Below are 17,576 nucleotides of genomic sequence, written 5' to 3' on the forward strand. Positions count from 1 at the left end.
TTTCAGTTCAATATGTATTCATTTTTTTTCACAGTTCTTATGGGTTTTTAAAAATATTTTATAATATCTAGCAGTAAATTTTGCGAGGGTGATAGTACTGCTGTTATTTTCTTTATTGCACCTTGAGTATTTTATCTTTCTCTTTTAGCAGGATGGGATATTGCTACTAATCACTGTTTCCAGAAAAATTTTACACTGGTGGTTTTGAAGGGGATGTTAGTGCTTTTTCACAGCTTTGATTTTCATATACAGAGTTAAAAAGTGACTGGTGAGAATGCATGGAAAGTTTGACCAAAGTATTCATAAATGGTCATTCTTGAAATGACTGACAGAAAAAAAATGAATGTGTTCTGAGTGTTCCCTGATTTCAGTTTAGCTGTTCTGCAAAATGAATTCACTTTAGTAAAAGTCCACTCAATTTGGTAAGTAATCCAGGGATAAAAGCAGTTTGTGAATACTTACAAGTATTCTGTTTCCTCTGAACAATAATATTAAACACATTTTCTTCCTGTGATACCTAGATTGTTTTCTTCCTTTTCCCAAACCCATCAGACTAAATGGCTTTGTTTTTCTTCATAGATTGAAATGCTAAGGAAGAAAGTGAAAGAAAAGGAATTATTTATAATACAGCTTTTAGACAAAATCTCTTTCTTAGAATGTGAGGTAAGGCATTACCTTTTGAGTTTACATTATTGTGATTATTTTATGAAACCAAATTAAATTTGAACCAATGCCATCCAGTGCTATCTGGATGTATAACTACTATATGTATTTGCTGTTCTTCAAATGGAAATTAAACTTATGACACCAATCATACAGTCAGGAATGTATGAAATAAAGTCTCAATATTCACACTAAGTTTCTTAACTTACAATTTTATAATGGTTTAATAATGACTTAAAGCAGAAGCTTCTGAATAATACTGCTGGTTTAATACATATTCTTTCCAGAATTAAGGATTTCTTTATTTTCTCAGTACACATTTTTACACTGCTTCTTGTAGGGAGAGGGCAATGTGCAATTTTATTTCCTTGTTTAATTACCATAAATAAAATAAATTTGTGATGAAAATTACTGTTTCCCAGAATAAAGAATTACAAGATAAACTGGACTACTTAATGGAAAACCAACCAAAGACCAATATAGAAACCAAGGACACTGGTGTAGAATGTGATCTTCCATACAGGTATTTACTTTTTCTGCTTGTTTGTAGGAAAATTCTTCATAATGTCCCTTATCAGTGCTGTATTAGTAAACCATTTTGCTAATGAACAGTTTGAGTGGACTGCGGAGTTTAAAAGAGCACTTCACTCATAGGTGCAGTTCACTTCAATGATTTTTTTTCAATGGTTTAGGATTTATTCTTTTCTTGAAGATGCAAACATAGAGCAAACTCTTGTGGAGTAATTATTGCCAATACTGCAGTTTAAGTCGAGAAGTCAGAGAGGGGACTGTGAGGTGTGGGAAGTTCTGGTGCAGAGTGGCTGCTGGCAGCAAAACAGACACAGGGCAGATCTGCCCAAGGCTGCTCAGTGCTGGCTTTGGGCACATTCACCCTCTGTGCCTGAGGTGTGACCAGAACCACTGGAGAGCAGATAACACCAACAGGGGAGGCCTGCAGTAATTCTGGACATCTCCTGGCCCAGGGTGGAGGACTGCCAGGTAAGCAGTGCTGTGACACACTGCTGCTGCTCAGTGGTGCCAGTGGCTCTGGAGCCTGGCTTTGGGAAGCTCGGGTGTGGTGCCAGTGGCTCTGGAGCCTGGCTTTGGGAAGCTCGTTTGTGGTGCCTCCCCTTCTCCCCTCCTTTCTCTGACCTGAGCCTGCAGCAGGGCACTGAGCCCTGGGAGCAGGGCTCTTCACTTGCACTTCAGTTTTCCCTACAAGTCTCCACAGAGAAGGGCAAAACAGGAAACAAACCAGTAAAATAAGGAGGATCACTTTGAGTTACTTTTATTACCGACAAGTAAATTTGGTCATTGTAACCACCCTGCAAACTGAATGGTTTAGTTTGAGGAATGTAAATTAGCATACAAAATCAGCAAGCAAGCTAAAATTTCCTTCATAATTTAAAAATACACTCATTTTACAGCTCAGCCTAGAGCATATTTTAATGGCATGTGTTCTGGAACCTTAAATACCATGTTTTTGTCACTCAGGTTCTCAGCAGAAACCTATCTTTGTTGCCCTCTCTTGGGCCCCTCTGTATGTAAGCACAGCCCCTACTTATCTGATATTTTTCCTCTTTTTGAGATTTATCTCTATGCAAGAATGCACTTCTGTGCAGTTTAGATTAATGATTATTTGTGTTCTTAAATTAATTGTGTTCTTAAATAAATGATTAATTGTGTTCTTAAATGCAATATTGCTATCTTTTTTTGTTGCAGGACTCTTAGTCCTAATAATTTTATTGCTGGGCATTCCACTGTGAGCACCAGCAAATGCTGGCCTGTAAACATGTCAGTATCTGCCACGGTTTTTATCAAATATTCTTTGTGGCATTATAGGAAAGAAATATGGAACATACCAAATGCACTGATAAGTTTTATTTTAGCCTGTCAATACAAACACAAGGGCACAAGTTCATTGCCATGGCATTACGAGCCCAGCTGTGTGATACTCTGACCTTAACTCTTCAAGCTTTCTCTTGTCTCCTGAACAGCACAAGCACTGAGAACAGATCTCCTGAAAGTCCGAGGCCGGTGAGGACGTACACCCCATTCAAGAGAGTGCTGGAATTTAGCACAAAGAGCAGTACATCCTGAGCATTCAACTCATCAAGCTTTCTAAATATGAGCAGATATCTTGCACCTTTGCAGCTTGGTTAGATAAATTTTTATCAATTCATAGAGAAGAGCAGCAGCATGGAGTCTTGCTAAATTTATCCTGAAAGCAGTTCTTCAGTAACTTTATACCTGAAGTTACTACTGATGTTAACTGTGAGGGGATAGGGAAGCAGCAGGGTGAGTGAAGCAGCATTCAGGCAATATTGCTTCTTTAGAAGCTGTCTAGTGCAATGTGTCATTTCAAATGCCTGTAGAGGGACTTTTATAGCTGTACAGTTGGTTTTTTTCTTCAACTGTTTTGTAATTCTGTTTGTGTGATGAAGCTCTAATATATTCTGTTGTCAATACTACTGGAGCTGTGCTGGCAGAGGGAATTAGTGTGGAAGCTCCAAATCTGCCCAAACTGAGGGTGGCTCACACCTGTCCCAGAGACCTGGTGCCGTTGAGGGCTCTCTTCACCTGTGAGCAGCTCTTTTGTACCCAGCACTCTTTGTCTGGGAGGGAGAGCTGAACCTGGCTGTTGAAAACAATTCCCTCAACACATGGCAGATGAATATTGTGTTTGCTGCTCAGAACAGTAAAGGATAGACCAGCTTATAATGGAATTTGCTTTGTTGGGCTGAGGCACTGGTTTGCACTTCCTCAGTCATGGGACAGAGTGACCATAGTTGACACATTCTGTAGAAATTGTGTAGGAAAATCTCTGACACTTTATTTATTTACTTTTCCATTTGAGGAAGGAGTTTTCATTAAACAAAAGTTTGCTTAAAGCAACCTGCAGCAGTCCTTGGAATTCCAACAGCAATAGCAATCCTGAATCAGGATTTGGGGTTTTGAGTACTATTATTTTTTTGCCCAAAGCACTTAAAATCTTACCTTTGGCTTCAAAGTAGCAGCAGGAATGACTGTATCTAATACTGAACTAATTTAAATATATATATATATATATATATGGGGTATTCTTTACATCTTGTTTTGATCTTCCACTCTCAGTGAATTTAAAATGAATTAGAAGTATTTTATTTTAATTCTATTAACATGAATGAAGGACTTTTTTTAAATTACATTACCTGCAACAGAAAACAAACACCTTAGGTTCTGTATGATCAATATTGTTGTATGCAGTGTCAATCCCAGGAGGTGCTCACCTTGCCACAGAGCTTCAAAAAGGGATTGCTTTTATCTCCAGCCTAATGCAATTCAGTCCAGTCTATTCAAATCAAGTACACTTACTACAGTTGTATTTAAAATAATAATGCTGACCTCATATTGGATGCACAAGAAGATGAGTGATAACTGATTTCAGGGATAAGCTTTGTAGCTGTGAAATCTTATCTCCATCTAGTGGCTGATAACAGCAAATATTTGGACAGTGTCTGTTTTTGAAGAGAAAGACACTAAAAACCAATCCCAGCAGGTATATTAATGTCCATTAGGGACGCAGGTTTAGGTCTTACAGAATGTCTTTTAGCATTTCTGTGCCCAAACAGTCCCTCTGTAATTTCAGGACTTGAGTTCTGAGCCATGGTTTCTGAAAACCACCTTCAAACTTAAGATGAATGGGATGAAGGTGGTATTTTTAGATAAAAGGAAATTTGTGTTGTTGTAAAAGACATTAACTGACAAGTTTCAAAAAGTGAAAATCCTTTACCCCTCTGATTTTGGCCAGAATTCAGAAAACAGAACCTGATGACTGTGAGGTGCTCAATGAATGATAGCAGAGGGCAGGGTAAGTATCAAAATGCTGTTTTGACACAGACTCAAAGGAAGTTCATTCTACTTTTAATATAGTCCTGAGGATCTCCTGAAAATGCTGCAAGTTGTTTTAACTCTGAGACTTGCAACATTATGATAATCTGCTCAAGACTTTACCAGGAATGCAGCAAGGCCTTAAGTTTTTACTGTAAAGGTGTTTTGTGTAAATTTTATCTTGAATGTTTGGTGAAATACAGTATTTTTTTCTAAACCAAGTAAGGACTGGAGTTGAAGCTGTATTTTAAGAGCATTTGGACATGCAGTGAGCTGGTGACCATCACTTAATTGGACTACTGGTCTAAATGTGGTAACTGTAAAGAACAGGAGAGGAACTGTATTTATATCATTGTTTTACATGAAAATGTAGAGCTTTCCGGTCAAATGAGCAGTAATGTAAATTAGCATAGATAATAACAAACCTGACTGAACAGACTGTAACACTTCTGTATATATTTTCTCAATTTGAGACTGAGTTAATTAGTACTATCACATTAGAAACTAGTAAAATTTCTGTAAACAGCAATAAAAGCCATATAGGAAGGTCTCAGAAAGTACACTAAATGTAAGTCAATTGTATGACTACATTTGTACCATGATAAGTATTCTTTTGTGATTTATTCCAGATACTCTGGAAAGTATTTTGGGATACACTTTTCATATATGCTGTACAAATAATGTATTACATTGTATGCTTTTAATACATCCGGTATGCAGGACATGAAAAGGATAAATTGCAATAAACACTGTATTTAAACTTGTAGTTCTGTTGTGTCAACAGTCTTTTAGAAATAAACCTACCTTAAAATGTTGCAGACTCTTACTGTTCATAACCTTGTTTGTTCCAAACATGTGGGAATGGAAAGCGGCTCCTGCGGTGCCTCGATGTTCTTGTCGGTGTTTCCTTTGGCAGAAGGGCTCTTGAGAACAGGAAGGCACTCCCTGGCTAAAGACTTTCTCAAAGCCAAGTCACAAAAGTAGATGATCTCTTTCATGAAATAAAAAACTATTGACTTGCACAGGATAAACAAAAACTGGGCAGCACAACTCTTGGGAAAAACCTCAACAGCTTCAGATCCTCCAGATAACATCTGAATCCATCTGGGATGATGCTCTCCAGGCTTCAGCAGGATGAGACTGGAATAGCTGTGGCCCATCTTTATTTTCAGTTTATATCCACTTACTATAAAAGTTTACTAAAAATCAAATAGAGATTTATTTTTAAGACAATAAAAATAAAGCAATCTATGTGTCAACCAAGAAGAGGTTGTGCAAACATGACAATCACAGTGTCACTGGTTTGTCATGATAGGTATAAATACATACAGATTGGCTTTTAAAGTGTTTAGGGCTTTTTTTTTTTGAGAAATAAGGTTAAGAGGAGGAGTTGTTTCTATAAGGAAAATAAAATCAACTATTACAAAGGTGCATCATGCTGGTAAGAAAGCAGGTTTTTTTTCCTAAATGAAATAAAAATTCTTCAATTCCAAATAATTATGCAATTTTTTCTTGTTATTTTGGGGGTGATTTACATTGTATGTGTAGCTTGTTTCCTCTATTCCTGCTCCTCAGTATTTCTGAGCAGAGTAACTATAAAGGTAGTTCCCCCTAAAAAAAAAAACCTTACAATCTAAATTAGTTTATTTTGCTCCTTTTCCTAGTGAAAAGAAGTAACATTTTATAAAGTTGAAGAAAGCAGAAAACAACTTTTCTTATAGAAATAATACTAAATTACTAAATCTATATTTCCTTCTACCAAAGTTGATGCTGTCTCAGTTGCATTGTATCTAGATACTGCCCACCAGTTCACAACTAAGAATATATTTGTTCCAGCACCTTCCAAATTTCAGTTCTATATTCATCATTCTGGGACTGTGGGTTACCTATAAACAGACAATGTTACTCCAAAATTTAACATTCCCAATATTCCTTCCCAGTGAACTTGAACAAATACAGACCTAGTGAACAGGTACAGAATGATCAACTGTGATTCTTAGAAGCCATTATCTTCATTTTTTGCTCTACTTTTTTCTGTGTTTATGCAGTTTAACACATAAATTAAACCCACTGTAAATACTGGCATTGCTTTTCTGTACACGTCATAAAGCAGCTGAACATTTTGTGAGAGCATGAGATTATTCCTTCTAGACTCTCATTTCCCTGCTGGCAGCAGTGGTTTCCATGTCCAGTGCTCCAACTCCTATCTGCAGGACCAAGTGTTCCTCCTTGCAAGATGTGGAAATGTGACATAAATGCATGACTTACACCTGCATAACAGAGGCAGCAATTCAAAGAACTTGTGTCCTGTAACTGCGGGGATCTCCCAGTGAAAAAAACTCAAGTGATTTCCCTGAACTCTTCGGCAAAACTCCCCCAAGGGATTTTCCATACATGATCCAGGTAGTGCATAACAGACAGTGAAATGGTCTCTTCAAGTAGTCACTGGACAGGTTTTCTCACCCTGACTGTGGTATTTTTTCCGTGGGTAGCTGCCTACTTGATTAATCTCATTTCCCCCGGCCCTCAGCCTTTTCCTCGGCCTTCCAGCTGCGCAAACAAAGGCAGGCGCAGGCGGATATTTCAGAGCGCTTCCTTCTCCGGCTCGGCCCTGCCTTCATCCTGCTCGTAGAACAACGGCTTTAACAGTCCCAGACAAACTGCCTCTCACTTCTGCTCGGATCGAGAAACCTCCACCTGGATCAACTTAAAAAAGCTGCCAGCTGCCACCTGGGAATCGCCATTCACTAACGACCCACTGCTGCTACCCGTGTGCGTGTCCAGCTCAGGAGTTCTGGAGTCAGCGCTGTCTCTCAGCCCGCAGCCCTGGGCAGTTTGGAATTGTTTCTGGCAGGCCGCGGCCTCCCGGGAGCCTCACGCAGCCGGACCCGCCCGCACCGGCACGAACGCGCACCGCGTCAGGCACCTGTGACCCTGCAGTAAAATTTTTCTAATTGTTCACTTTAAAAATGTGGCTGGAGCATATCCATTGAAACATTCGTATTTCACAAGAAAGAGAACTTGGATTTTAAAATATAGTAAATGTAGCATAACTACAGGAAACTAACTATATATAGGAAACTATATAGGCAAGGAAAGATGAACCCCTGGATTTTAAAGTTATGCATTGGCCAAAAACGATAGCAGAAAATCCCAGAATTTTGAGGGAAAAAAAAAGTTTTTCAGACTTTGCTTAATAATTTCCACAGACAAAAGATGTCGAAAAACTTAGACAGAATACTAGATTGGTGTCTGGGGAGGGGGAAAAGTCAGAGTATGCTGAAGCGCTGACCCAAAAAATTGCTACAAGGCGTCAAATTTCTCTCAAACCCACAGCCGTTCAGCGCTGCTCCACACGTGTCACGGCTGCCGTACAGGGCACAAACCGCAGCTTTCCTAGCTGTTGTTGCAATTCTCGTACGATGAAGGCGAGTCCCCAGCGCGGGGCTGAGCGGGCCACGTCCCGCAGCCCGGCCTCCCTCAGGGCCGTCCCGCCGCCGCTCGGGCTGCGGATCCGGGCGGGATCCGTGCCGCCGTTCGCGATCCGAGCAAGTCGGGCCCTGCCGCCGCGCCGTCGCTTCCGGCAAGATGGCGGCCTGCGGGGCGCTGCCGGGTGCCCATGGCGGCGGCTCCGGGGCTGCGCGGGCGGGCGCTGCCCGAGCTCCGCGAGATGCTGAGGCGGCAGGAGCGGCTGCTGGCCGACCGGTGAGGAGCGCGGGTGCCGAGGAGCGGGCCGGGCTTCCTGCTGGCTTCGCCCGTCCCCGCGCAGGCGGCAGAGGACGAACCGCTCGCTCCCGTTCAGCGCCTGCGGGGCCGGCGAGGGCGCGGGTCCCCCCGGGCTCCAGCGGCTGGGGATGCGGGGCAGCGCTCGGGCTGTACGTGTCCGTGTGGCTCTGCTGCCTCGGGCACAGGGATGGACACCCGTCCTGTGAGGAAAGCGTGAGAGAATTGGGATTGTTCAGCTTGGAACAGAGAAGGGTTTGGGGTAACTTAATTGTGGCCTTCCAGAACCTGAGCGGAACTTACAGGAACGGTGGGGCAAAAGTATTTGCAAGAGTATGCAGTGACGGACAAGGAGGGAACGGGTTCAAAGTGAAAGAGAGTGGGTTTAGATTAGATCCGGAAAGAAGAAATTATTTTCTGTGAGGGTGGTGAGGCACTGGGACAGAAGCTGTGGCTGCCTCGTGCCTGGCAGTGCTCAGGGTTGGATGGGGCTCTGAGCAAGGTGGCCCCGCCCGTGGCAGGGGGTGGAACGAGGTGATCTCTAAGGTCAGTTGCCACCCGAACCATTCAATGACTCGTATATTTCACTGACAGCACGTAGTTAGTGCTGTGCTGCAAGTGCTTTGCATCTCATTGTGTTTCAGAAGTTTAGTATGTAAATAGGCAGCTGATGTTGCAATGTGAAACCTGTCCCATTACCTGTTTTAATAAAACTTCTGTATCTCAGGTTGAAATAGGATTGCTTATAATAATCTTTGTTTGTTTCTTTCTTTGTTTTAGGAAGTTCATTGCTAGGCTTCCGGATAAGGGTAAGAAGATCTCTGATTTTGCTGAAAAGCTGAAGCTTGCCATTTTCCAAGAGGAAGAAGTAGCCAGGACAACTGAGCTGTTATCTGCTGTCAGGTTGGAGTTTCAGGCAAAACAGGAGGAGATTAATGCAAGCAAACAGGAAGCTGTCCTAACTGAGAATGCAGTGAACAGTTCAGATTCCTCAGTCTTTAATGAAAACTCTAATATTAAAGACATTTCTGACATTTCTGCTGAAAGGCAGGAGGCAGAATGTATTGAAGAAGATGCCACAAATACAGCTTTGGAAAATCAAAGGACTCAGAGGAAAAATAATAAAGTAAAGACTGCTACAAAGGATCAGAATAGTTTCTGTGACGTTGTCTCCAAGTCAGCCACAAGCAATCACCTGGACAATGATCATCAAGCCTCCCAGAGCAATACTGAGGGTGGTACAGAAAGTACAGCTGCTTTGGACAATAGTAAAGAAGCCTTGGTTGATGCCTTTCAAAGAGTTACAATTGCAGATGGAGAAAATAGTGAAAAAATATCGGAAAAAGAGCAGGATGTGGCAAAACATAAGGGCAATGTATTTGGAAGCCAGCATCCCAAGACACCACATTATATTGAAGTTCTAGAGGCCAGAGCCAAGAATCCAGTCATAAAAAAACCCAAATTTAAAACAAATGCGTAAGTATCATGACACAGAAAAACCTTTTGTGAGATGCTTGATGTGCATAAAATTGGAAATGCTACCAAACAAGTATGATGGCTTTATTTTCTAGTGATGATTAAAGAGATTTAAAGTCTCATGACACACAAGGTTCATATATTGGCTCTTTAGCTTTAAATGCCACAGAATCTCAGTACTGGTTTAATCAAAGCAGTGTTTAATTCTACCCATTTGAAACAATTGTCATGAATCATCATAGAATTTAATAGCCTAAGGTGCAAAATTACTAAAGAATTGGCAAAACTTTTGGACCAGTTCTAGAACATGTAGAACTTTAATAGCTGGAAGCCTTTTGCTTTATCTGCACTTATAGGAAAATTACAGTTTATGTTGTCTGTTCTGGTAGTAGTCTGTACCTTGTGTGACTCCCAAACCGTTGCTACTTCAGTTTGCTAATAAATCAGGAAACTGGTTTGGTTCGGTCAGGAGTAACTTGTGATATCGTCTCTCTGCAGAGAGATACTTCTGTTTTTTCTGAGTGCTGTTTACTTTTTATTTGTCTGTGTTTTCATAGTGCTTCAGATTTATTTTCAACTCTTACATATTAAAAATAAGTTTCGAAACTGGAGTTGTTCAACCTTGTGATGCAAATTTGGGTCACAGCATAGGTGTTTTGTGTCTTCCAGACTATCAGGAGAGCAGAGTGGATCATCTCATGGTTCCTCATCCAGTCGATCACCCGGGGGATTTGGCTCCCCAGTTCCTCCAGAAGAGAGACGACTCAGAGATAAGAAACATTTGGATGACATCACAGCAGCTCGACTGCCACCACTTCACCACTCTCCTGCTAAGCTGTTATCCTTAGAGGAATCCATAGCAATTCAGATACAGCAAAAAGAAGCTTATGAGGTATGAATTTACAATTTGGTGTGAAAACTATGTAGTCAGGATCACTCCCAAAAAAGAAAAGATAGAGGGATCTTTTTCATGATGGTGAATTGAGATGGGCAGATTTTGAGGAAAGGCACGTTGTCTTGTATTTGGTTCTTTTAATAATATATTGGCCTCTGAAAGTATTAGTCCTACATTAAACACAACCTCTGTGTGTTGACATGCTGACCTTATTGCACTTATTTAGTCTTCATGAAAGAGTTTTTGTCCCTTGCATAAATAAAGTCCTAGCAGTATTTGTTATTGTTAAAATATCCAAGTATCTACATTTGCCTTTTTTTATGCTGGGTCTGAAGAATACAGGTTCTGAAGTTCTTCAAATTCTGTTATAAGGGATTTTGACTTTCCAGGTAGTGTTAGGCTAATGCTTAAATTAGACACTATTGTAGTGTTTTTGTAAAACTGGCTTTACTCTATCACAGGTGGGGGCTGCCACATGGAGAATTTAAACCCTTATTAAAAAGAGTCAAATATTAATAGCATAGTTATGTATAAGTGTGAAAAGAAACCTGAAATTTCTTTGCTAGTTACTATAATTAAGCCCACACTGGAATTACTGATACTATGATGTTAGTTTTATACTTTAGTGTATTAATTTATTAATGAGAATGACAAATGAACACATTTTCTAATCTGTGTCTTTTTTTCTTTCTGACAGGAAATGCAAGCCAAGCTTGCAGCACAGAAGCTTGCAGAGAGACTGAATATAAAAATGCTCAGGTTTGAACCAGAGGGGGAGGCCTCAATGCAGTACAGAGAAGTGAGAGATGAAGATTATTTTTCAGCAGAAGACTGAAAAACTACATTAAAGGATGTCTGTGGATGAGCCATGTAACTGATCTTTATGCAGTACTTCTTAAAACCCAAACCTGAATATTGAGAATGCTTCATCTAGACAGTTTTTTCTTAAAATTTTCACTGACACCTCCAGGAAAGGTTCAGCATAGGCATCATAAATGTGCACAATTCAATTACTCAGTCTTCTTTGGGGACTGTATTTTGAGCACTTGTGGCAATTAATCCTTGTGGAATGCCCCACAGTTCTCAGCTTTAGCAAAGTGAATTCTCTAGTACAGTTTTGCAATCTATGATGGGTCAGCTACAAGAGAAGGTTTCTTCAAATGTGTTTGCAAAGGGCTTTGGCATGAAGCATGTCCACAAAGTAAGCTGAGGTGCCTGTGAACTGCTCACGTATATGAAAGCTCTTGTCTCATATAAATGTGAGCTACTTCTTTTACCTATTTAATATTGCCTTGTTTTTATGGTAGGGTGAAAATGCCTGCCCAAAGACTTGCAATAAATACCTGATCTTTAGGCTGTAAGGTAACTTCTTATCACATGAGAACTTGTTTCTGTGCCTGCACCTTAAAATAACACTTTCCCTCATGTTGCAAATTGGTAAGAATTTAAAGTTATTTTGTAACTCAGATTCTGTTTGGGCTTTAAGGGACTCTGCTGTTTCATTTTTGGTTATTATGGCAAAGCACATCAAGAGATCAAGTTAATCTGAAGACTTTACTATTTTTATTAAAGATTTTTATGTTTTTCTGTATTTTTGTACACTGCTTTCATACTTTGGAGGTACTATTTTTTCATAGTCCAATACTTTAAATTAAGAAATCAACTCTCTGGATTACTTGGATAAGGTGTTGTGTGTATTTTTAAGTTTTGGTTCTTATTCGAAGACAAAAAACAACCTTCCTTACAAGACCATAAATAATAATTTGAATTTTGAAATATAAGGAACATACTTGACAAGTATCTCACAATGGTATTTTCACTGTGGATTAAGATTTTTCTGAGCCTAGTTTGAGTTCAGTTCTTAAAAGCAAACCTCAGAAATTCCTTGTATAGCCTGGCAACACCAGATTTTTTCCAAGATGTTGCCACAGCTATGTGTGCAGGGCTGTCCCTGAATGTGTACATGTTCCTCCAGAAATGATGTCTTTGGAAACCAAGGCTGCTCCAGCTGCAAGTCACTTAAAAAGCTCAGGATGAAAATGTGGGAGGAAGGTGTCAGCCACTCCTTGAGCGCAGACAGCGCTTTCCTAGCAGGCAGTAAATCTCTCCCAAGTGCTCCACAAGCCCTCCTGGGCAGTCAGTCCCTGTGGCAGAGTCCATCCCCTGGCACTGCAGTTGGACAGATGGAACTGCTGCTAAGTGAACTGTGATATTTTTTTATTAGATCATCTCTTGCTCTTTCCTGAACCCTTTCCTCTTGCAACCTTCTTGTTCTCAATGATCATTGCCTTCTCCTCAGCTGCTCTTCCCTTTTTCTCATTAGGCTTACCTGCTGCCACTAAGCCCAATCCATATTCTGCATCCCTGCACCACCCATTCCTTTCCTGTGACATACTGCTGCGTGTGTCTGTGACTCCTGCCATGTGTCATGCCTCCTCCTGCCACTGCTATCTTATCTTGCTTTCTGGAACTCCATCTAAATACCAGCTGTCTACCTGGCACCTCCTTACATGCCTCAGTCCCTTGAATACCTCACAGAGACCTCAATATCTTTGTGTTTTCCCCATGACTGCTCTCCTGAGGCTTTCCTTATTTCCTGTTTTGGTTTCAGACTCTGCAGGTGTTTGTCATTTCCAGACCTTTTCACCTTTCTTCCTTCTTTTCATACTTGGGTTTTCCCTCCTCTCTTGTCTATGCTCCTTCTTCATCCTCCCAGCTTCTCACCATCACTTGTCAGCGCAATTCTCTGGCTTGTTTTCGGCAATTCACATTCATCCCCCAGCATCCGTGTTGATGACCCAGTGGATCTCAGTTGTATCTATTTCTGTCCAGCACGTGGCTCTGACTCACGGGCCAGAGGAATGATCTTCTCTTGTGGATGCAGCTCATCTCTCAGATCAATGCTTTCCATGCTGCCACCTGCTTGTCCAGCTGCGTCTTGTCATCAGCCCTGCCATTATTGCAGTCTGTACTGCTCAAGGACAAGCAGCCTCAGAATTGTATTGGCTTTCCCTTTGCTATTTCATGAAACATAAATTACTGCTTCCAGGCTGTTTGCATCTCTTCCCCTGGTTAGCATCATTGCCCTTGTCCTGTACTGATTGTGCTGTCACACCTCTGAAAGATGCTGGGTGTGTTTTTCTCTGTGCTGGCTTTTCTGTGCTAAAGGAATTCACACAAAGCTACACAGGCACTTGTTTTCTAGAGTACTGAAATTTACCTCTACCTAGTCTTCTGCTGACCACACACTTCTGCTAACTAAACCAACTCTTTTCCTTGTGCAATTAACACATACTTTTGCTCTCTAAACTTTGAAAAGCATAGGCATTTTTCTTGATCTTTATCTTGATAGCATTCAACATGTTGGGCCTTTCCCAGAATGATTCCTGAATGGTCAAACTTCACCCTTAAGGGGAGGTAGCATGGGGTGGAAATCACTGTGGTAACAGGTAAAGAGCATTATGTATTTGTTAAACAATTTGTAGCTGTTCCGTGCAGTTTTGGGGAGCTCTTGTGGAGGAGAGTTTTGTGTGAATACAAAACCAAGTTAAAGATAGGAATTTTAAGTTATTATTTTAAAATTTGTAAAACCTAGAAGCTTTCCTTGGTGCTGTTGCTTCTGAGCAGAGGTGTGCACTTTGCATTAAGATTCTGTGAATGATAAGAAAGCAAAATCAGGTTTAAAAAGAGTCCTCTTTTAAGACAGGATGTGCAATCTTGAAGTCTGTGGAAGGTTAGAGTACAAGAGGATCATGAAAGGATTTGTTGGATAATAAAAGGATGAATAAATGGTTTAGTCACATTGAAAAATATTTCTGATTAAGTGTGGTATTGCTGTTATGTATTTCATTGTTTCCCAGTTCCAGGTCATTTCAAAATATATATTGGGAGCTGAGGAGCTTGTTCTCTGTTTTAAGAATGACTGAAGCTGTTAACACAGTAAAAATAAAGAATGGATAATATATTTTTGAAGTCGTTCATGTGAATAATGTTTTGTTTTGACCATGTAAAATTTAGAATAGAATTGCAACTGTTTTGCTTTAGTGCTTTACAAGGAAAATATGGAGATGGAGCTAGGAAATTATTGCTATATGGGAAAACAGGAACACTATATAGGAATGCAAATGGATGAGAAAAGACCTGTGAGACCTAAAGCTGTCCAATCCTGCAGGTCTGAGAAACGACACAGAGCCACAGCTTAAATGTGACCTGTGAGCCAGAGAGCTGTAACATGTGAGGCAGGGATCTGTGCAGCTCCAGCTGTACTCACCTGATTTCTGCATTGCTGGGAGTACCTGATTCCCAAACTGCTCAGAAGAAAAGCCTTGTGGCAGATTGTCTGTGCAGCAGCTTTAGCCTTTCCTGAGGGAGAGAACGTGTAATCTGGTTTGCCTGCTATGGTGATAACATCATCTGGAGGATTTAGCCATCTAAAAATTTATTCAAAGTATTTAGGAAATAACATTCGAAGAAAAACTTAAGTGCTGCTGGACTTCATTCTTGGCAGACTTCGAGAATAACTAAGGGTAGAAAAGACATAGCTGCTTTTCATGTTTTTTAGAGTTCTGTTGATAGCGTTCTGTCTAGCTTGTGAACTACTTCTAAGGGCTACGTGATCAAAAAAAAGTGACAGTGAGCTGTGAGCTCCTGTGTGGAGGAAATGGGGCTGGTAAATTGAGAGAACTTGGAAACTGTGGCTCTGTGATGTGAAATTTCTGAACCTGCCACAGTATCAGAGGTCAGGGAAAACAATACCAAGACACTACTGATGGATGAATCAAAAGTTGAGTGGGAAGCCACAGCAAAAGCTGCTCGTGGTCCATGAGCAGCCCCAGGCAGTAGTTTTGGGGCTTGTGTATGGAGCTCGCAGACACACCACAAGCTGGCAGCCTTTAGCAGCCTCCTGGCCTCGGACCTGAGCAGCCCGAACTGTAGGTGTGCATGTGGCAGCTGGTCTGTTCCTTTGTGCAGCTCCGTTGCAGAGCCAGCTGCCTGTACCCAGGAGCCTGGAACCTCAGTCATGTGCATGCTGGGGTTTGCCAGTGAAAATGACCTGTAGTAGCACCCAGTTCTGGCACGGCTGGTGTCTGGCTCATCCTCTGCCTTTAGCAAGTTAGTGCCTGCAAGGAGTGTACTTGGGCCAGGGGAATTGCAACTGGCCTTTTATTAGAAATGGAAATGAATGGCATAAAGAGGACAAGCTGAGGGGGTACTGTGTTGGAAGAAGCTGTGTCCTACCCTTTGGGCTCTACTGTAGGGAAAGGCAGCTTTTCTCAGCTTTCCCAGCCCTGCTTTTTCAGAACAGGATAAGAAACAAGCATAGTTTCTCCAAAGTATTTTGGAAGGACACATTTTTCAGGATGTAGGTTCCAGAGAGATGCTAACTGACCTGTATTTTTCTCTTAGTTTGTGGTTTACATGTTTTTTTGCAAATTCACTGCTTTTAGGGTGGTATGTGTGGAGATCACCATTGAGATTTCCTGGTCTCCTAATGTTTGTGTTTAGGTTGTGAACTCCCACGTTCTGGGAGGGAAAAGGAAGTAGAAAAGACAGCTGTGCAAAAACATTTATTTTGTTGTGGTATTGTTTGTTTCTCAGTCAGCTAATGATTGTATTTTGTTCTCATTCTCTGCAGTGCTATGTCACTGCTGCCACTGTGGTGGGCAAATGTTAGCTGACTGCAGCCCAAACATTTTCCAAACGTTTTCCAACACACTGACTTTTCATGGGATATGGATGCACAACTACATTTGACTCCTCTGTAAACTCATACTGTAATTATTATTATTATTATGTATGCAAAACTTTAGAAGCATTTGTTCATCTCTTGTTTAAAACAAGTGTTCTGATCACTTGGTTATTAAGCTTTTTCTAAATTGCCCCTTGATTTGGTGAAGCATGAAAGCTTCACTGTAATACTGAAGTCAAAGCTTGATTCCTCTAGGAACATTTATGTGCAAGTGCTCTGTTGAACTGGGATATTTGCTCTGTGTTTTGTTTAATCTCTATGTGCAAGGCAATTTGTGAATAAGAGTTGTGAACCAGTTACTGGATGTGAGGAGACACAAATGAGCCCAGTGAAATGTGTGTGGGAAGCAAATTGATTTCCAACTGGCTAGAATCATTGAACTAAGCATTTCTAATCACCTAATTTCTATCACCTAAATATGAGTGAATGTGTGTTCCAGCAGTAAGTTTAAGACAGGTTTCTTGACAGGAAAATTTGTAAGAATTTGTACTGACACTCTCATTGCTTTTCTTTCAGGTTTATATGGGGACCATAATTGTGTCATGCATGAATTGGCAGATCTCCACTGAAATCATGAGGGATATAAGTGGAGCCATAATGCTTAATGAACATATTCCTATTTCCTCCCTCTCTCCACACAGCTGGTATTAATGTACTTGCTTATTAGATCAAGACAGTGATATAATGTGGCAAGTGGTTGCAGTCCAAGGTTTGCTGAGTCTGAAGCTGAGTACTTGATAGGAGATATTCTTTACACACTTCTGAATAGAAATTTCAGTTGTAAAATTTCTGTACATTTTTTCTTTCTTTTTTTATTCCTGAAAAATTGTTTCTCAGTTGTTACTTCATGACAGTAACATACACATTAAATTTACTCAGAGAGTAGTCAGACAGTGGTGGGAGTGCTGCAGTTCTGGCTGTAGCAGCACAAGATCTCCTGCACACATTTCTGAGTTGAAGCTGTTTTCAGCACTGCCCGACCTGTGCTGCACTGGGCTCAAATACTGTGACAAACCTTGTGCTGCAGAATCATAACTGAATCTGGAGGTGCAAACACACCATTTGTAGGAGATGTTGGTGAGGGAGAATGACTCTGCAAGGCTGAATGCTCGGCTGTTAGGGCTTTCCCTGGAAGGTGAATACACCCTCCCAAACTGACACTGTAGGGAGAGTAAATCACACAGTCAATGAGATTTACAT

The 17,576-nt window shown here is 40.9% G+C and overlaps 2 protein-coding genes across 5 annotated transcripts in view; both read left to right on the forward strand.

Moving 5' to 3' along the window:
* Positions 1–5,296, forward strand: part of MYZAP (myocardial zonula adherens protein) — a 43,821-nt gene extending 38,525 nt beyond the window's left edge. For all 4 annotated transcript variants that reach the window (XM_088062963.1, XM_014251213.2, XM_088062962.1 and 1 more), the window contains 3 exons: positions 580–663; positions 1,086–1,186; positions 2,661–5,296. In XM_088062963.1, coding sequence (XP_087919089.1) covers positions 580–663; positions 1,086–1,186; positions 2,661–2,763 — 288 coding nt within the window. In that variant the 3' untranslated portion in view covers positions 2,764–5,296. The remainder of the gene's footprint in view (positions 1–579; positions 664–1,085; positions 1,187–2,660) is intronic.
* Positions 5,297–8,126: 2,830 nt separating this feature from the next.
* Positions 8,127–14,591, forward strand: POLR2M (RNA polymerase II subunit M). The gene is made up of 4 exons (XM_088062967.1): positions 8,127–8,238; positions 9,037–9,732; positions 10,402–10,624; positions 11,325–14,591. The coding sequence occupies exons 1-4, from the start codon at positions 8,153–8,155 to the stop codon at positions 11,460–11,462; spliced, it is 1,143 nt and encodes a 380-aa protein (XP_087919093.1). The 5' UTR covers positions 8,127–8,152; the 3' UTR covers positions 11,463–14,591.
* Positions 14,592–17,576: the final 2,985 nt, after the last annotated feature.

Source organism: Pseudopodoces humilis, chromosome 16, assembly GCF_049639895.1.
Source record: "Pseudopodoces humilis isolate 2021_Gansu_Grassland_sample_001 chromosome 16, ASM4963989v1, whole genome shotgun sequence".
Lineage (NCBI taxonomy): Eukaryota > Metazoa > Chordata > Aves > Passeriformes > Paridae > Pseudopodoces > Pseudopodoces humilis.

What these genes read in the sequence shown, in the direction of transcription:
- POLR2M (XM_088062967.1), top strand. Translation starts at nt 8,153, where the DNA reads ATGGCGGCGGCTCCGGGGCTGCGCGGGCGGGCGCTGCCCGAGCTCCGC. An exon ending in GAGCGGCTGCTGGCCGACCG is followed by an intron (nt 8,239 to 9,036) that starts GTGAGGAGCGCG and finishes TCTTTGTTTTAG; the next exon opens with GAAGTTCATTGCTAGGCTTC. An exon ending in AGCAAAAAGAAGCTTATGAG is followed by an intron (nt 10,625 to 11,324) that starts GTATGAATTTAC and finishes TCTTTCTGACAG; the next exon opens with GAAATGCAAGCCAAGCTTGC.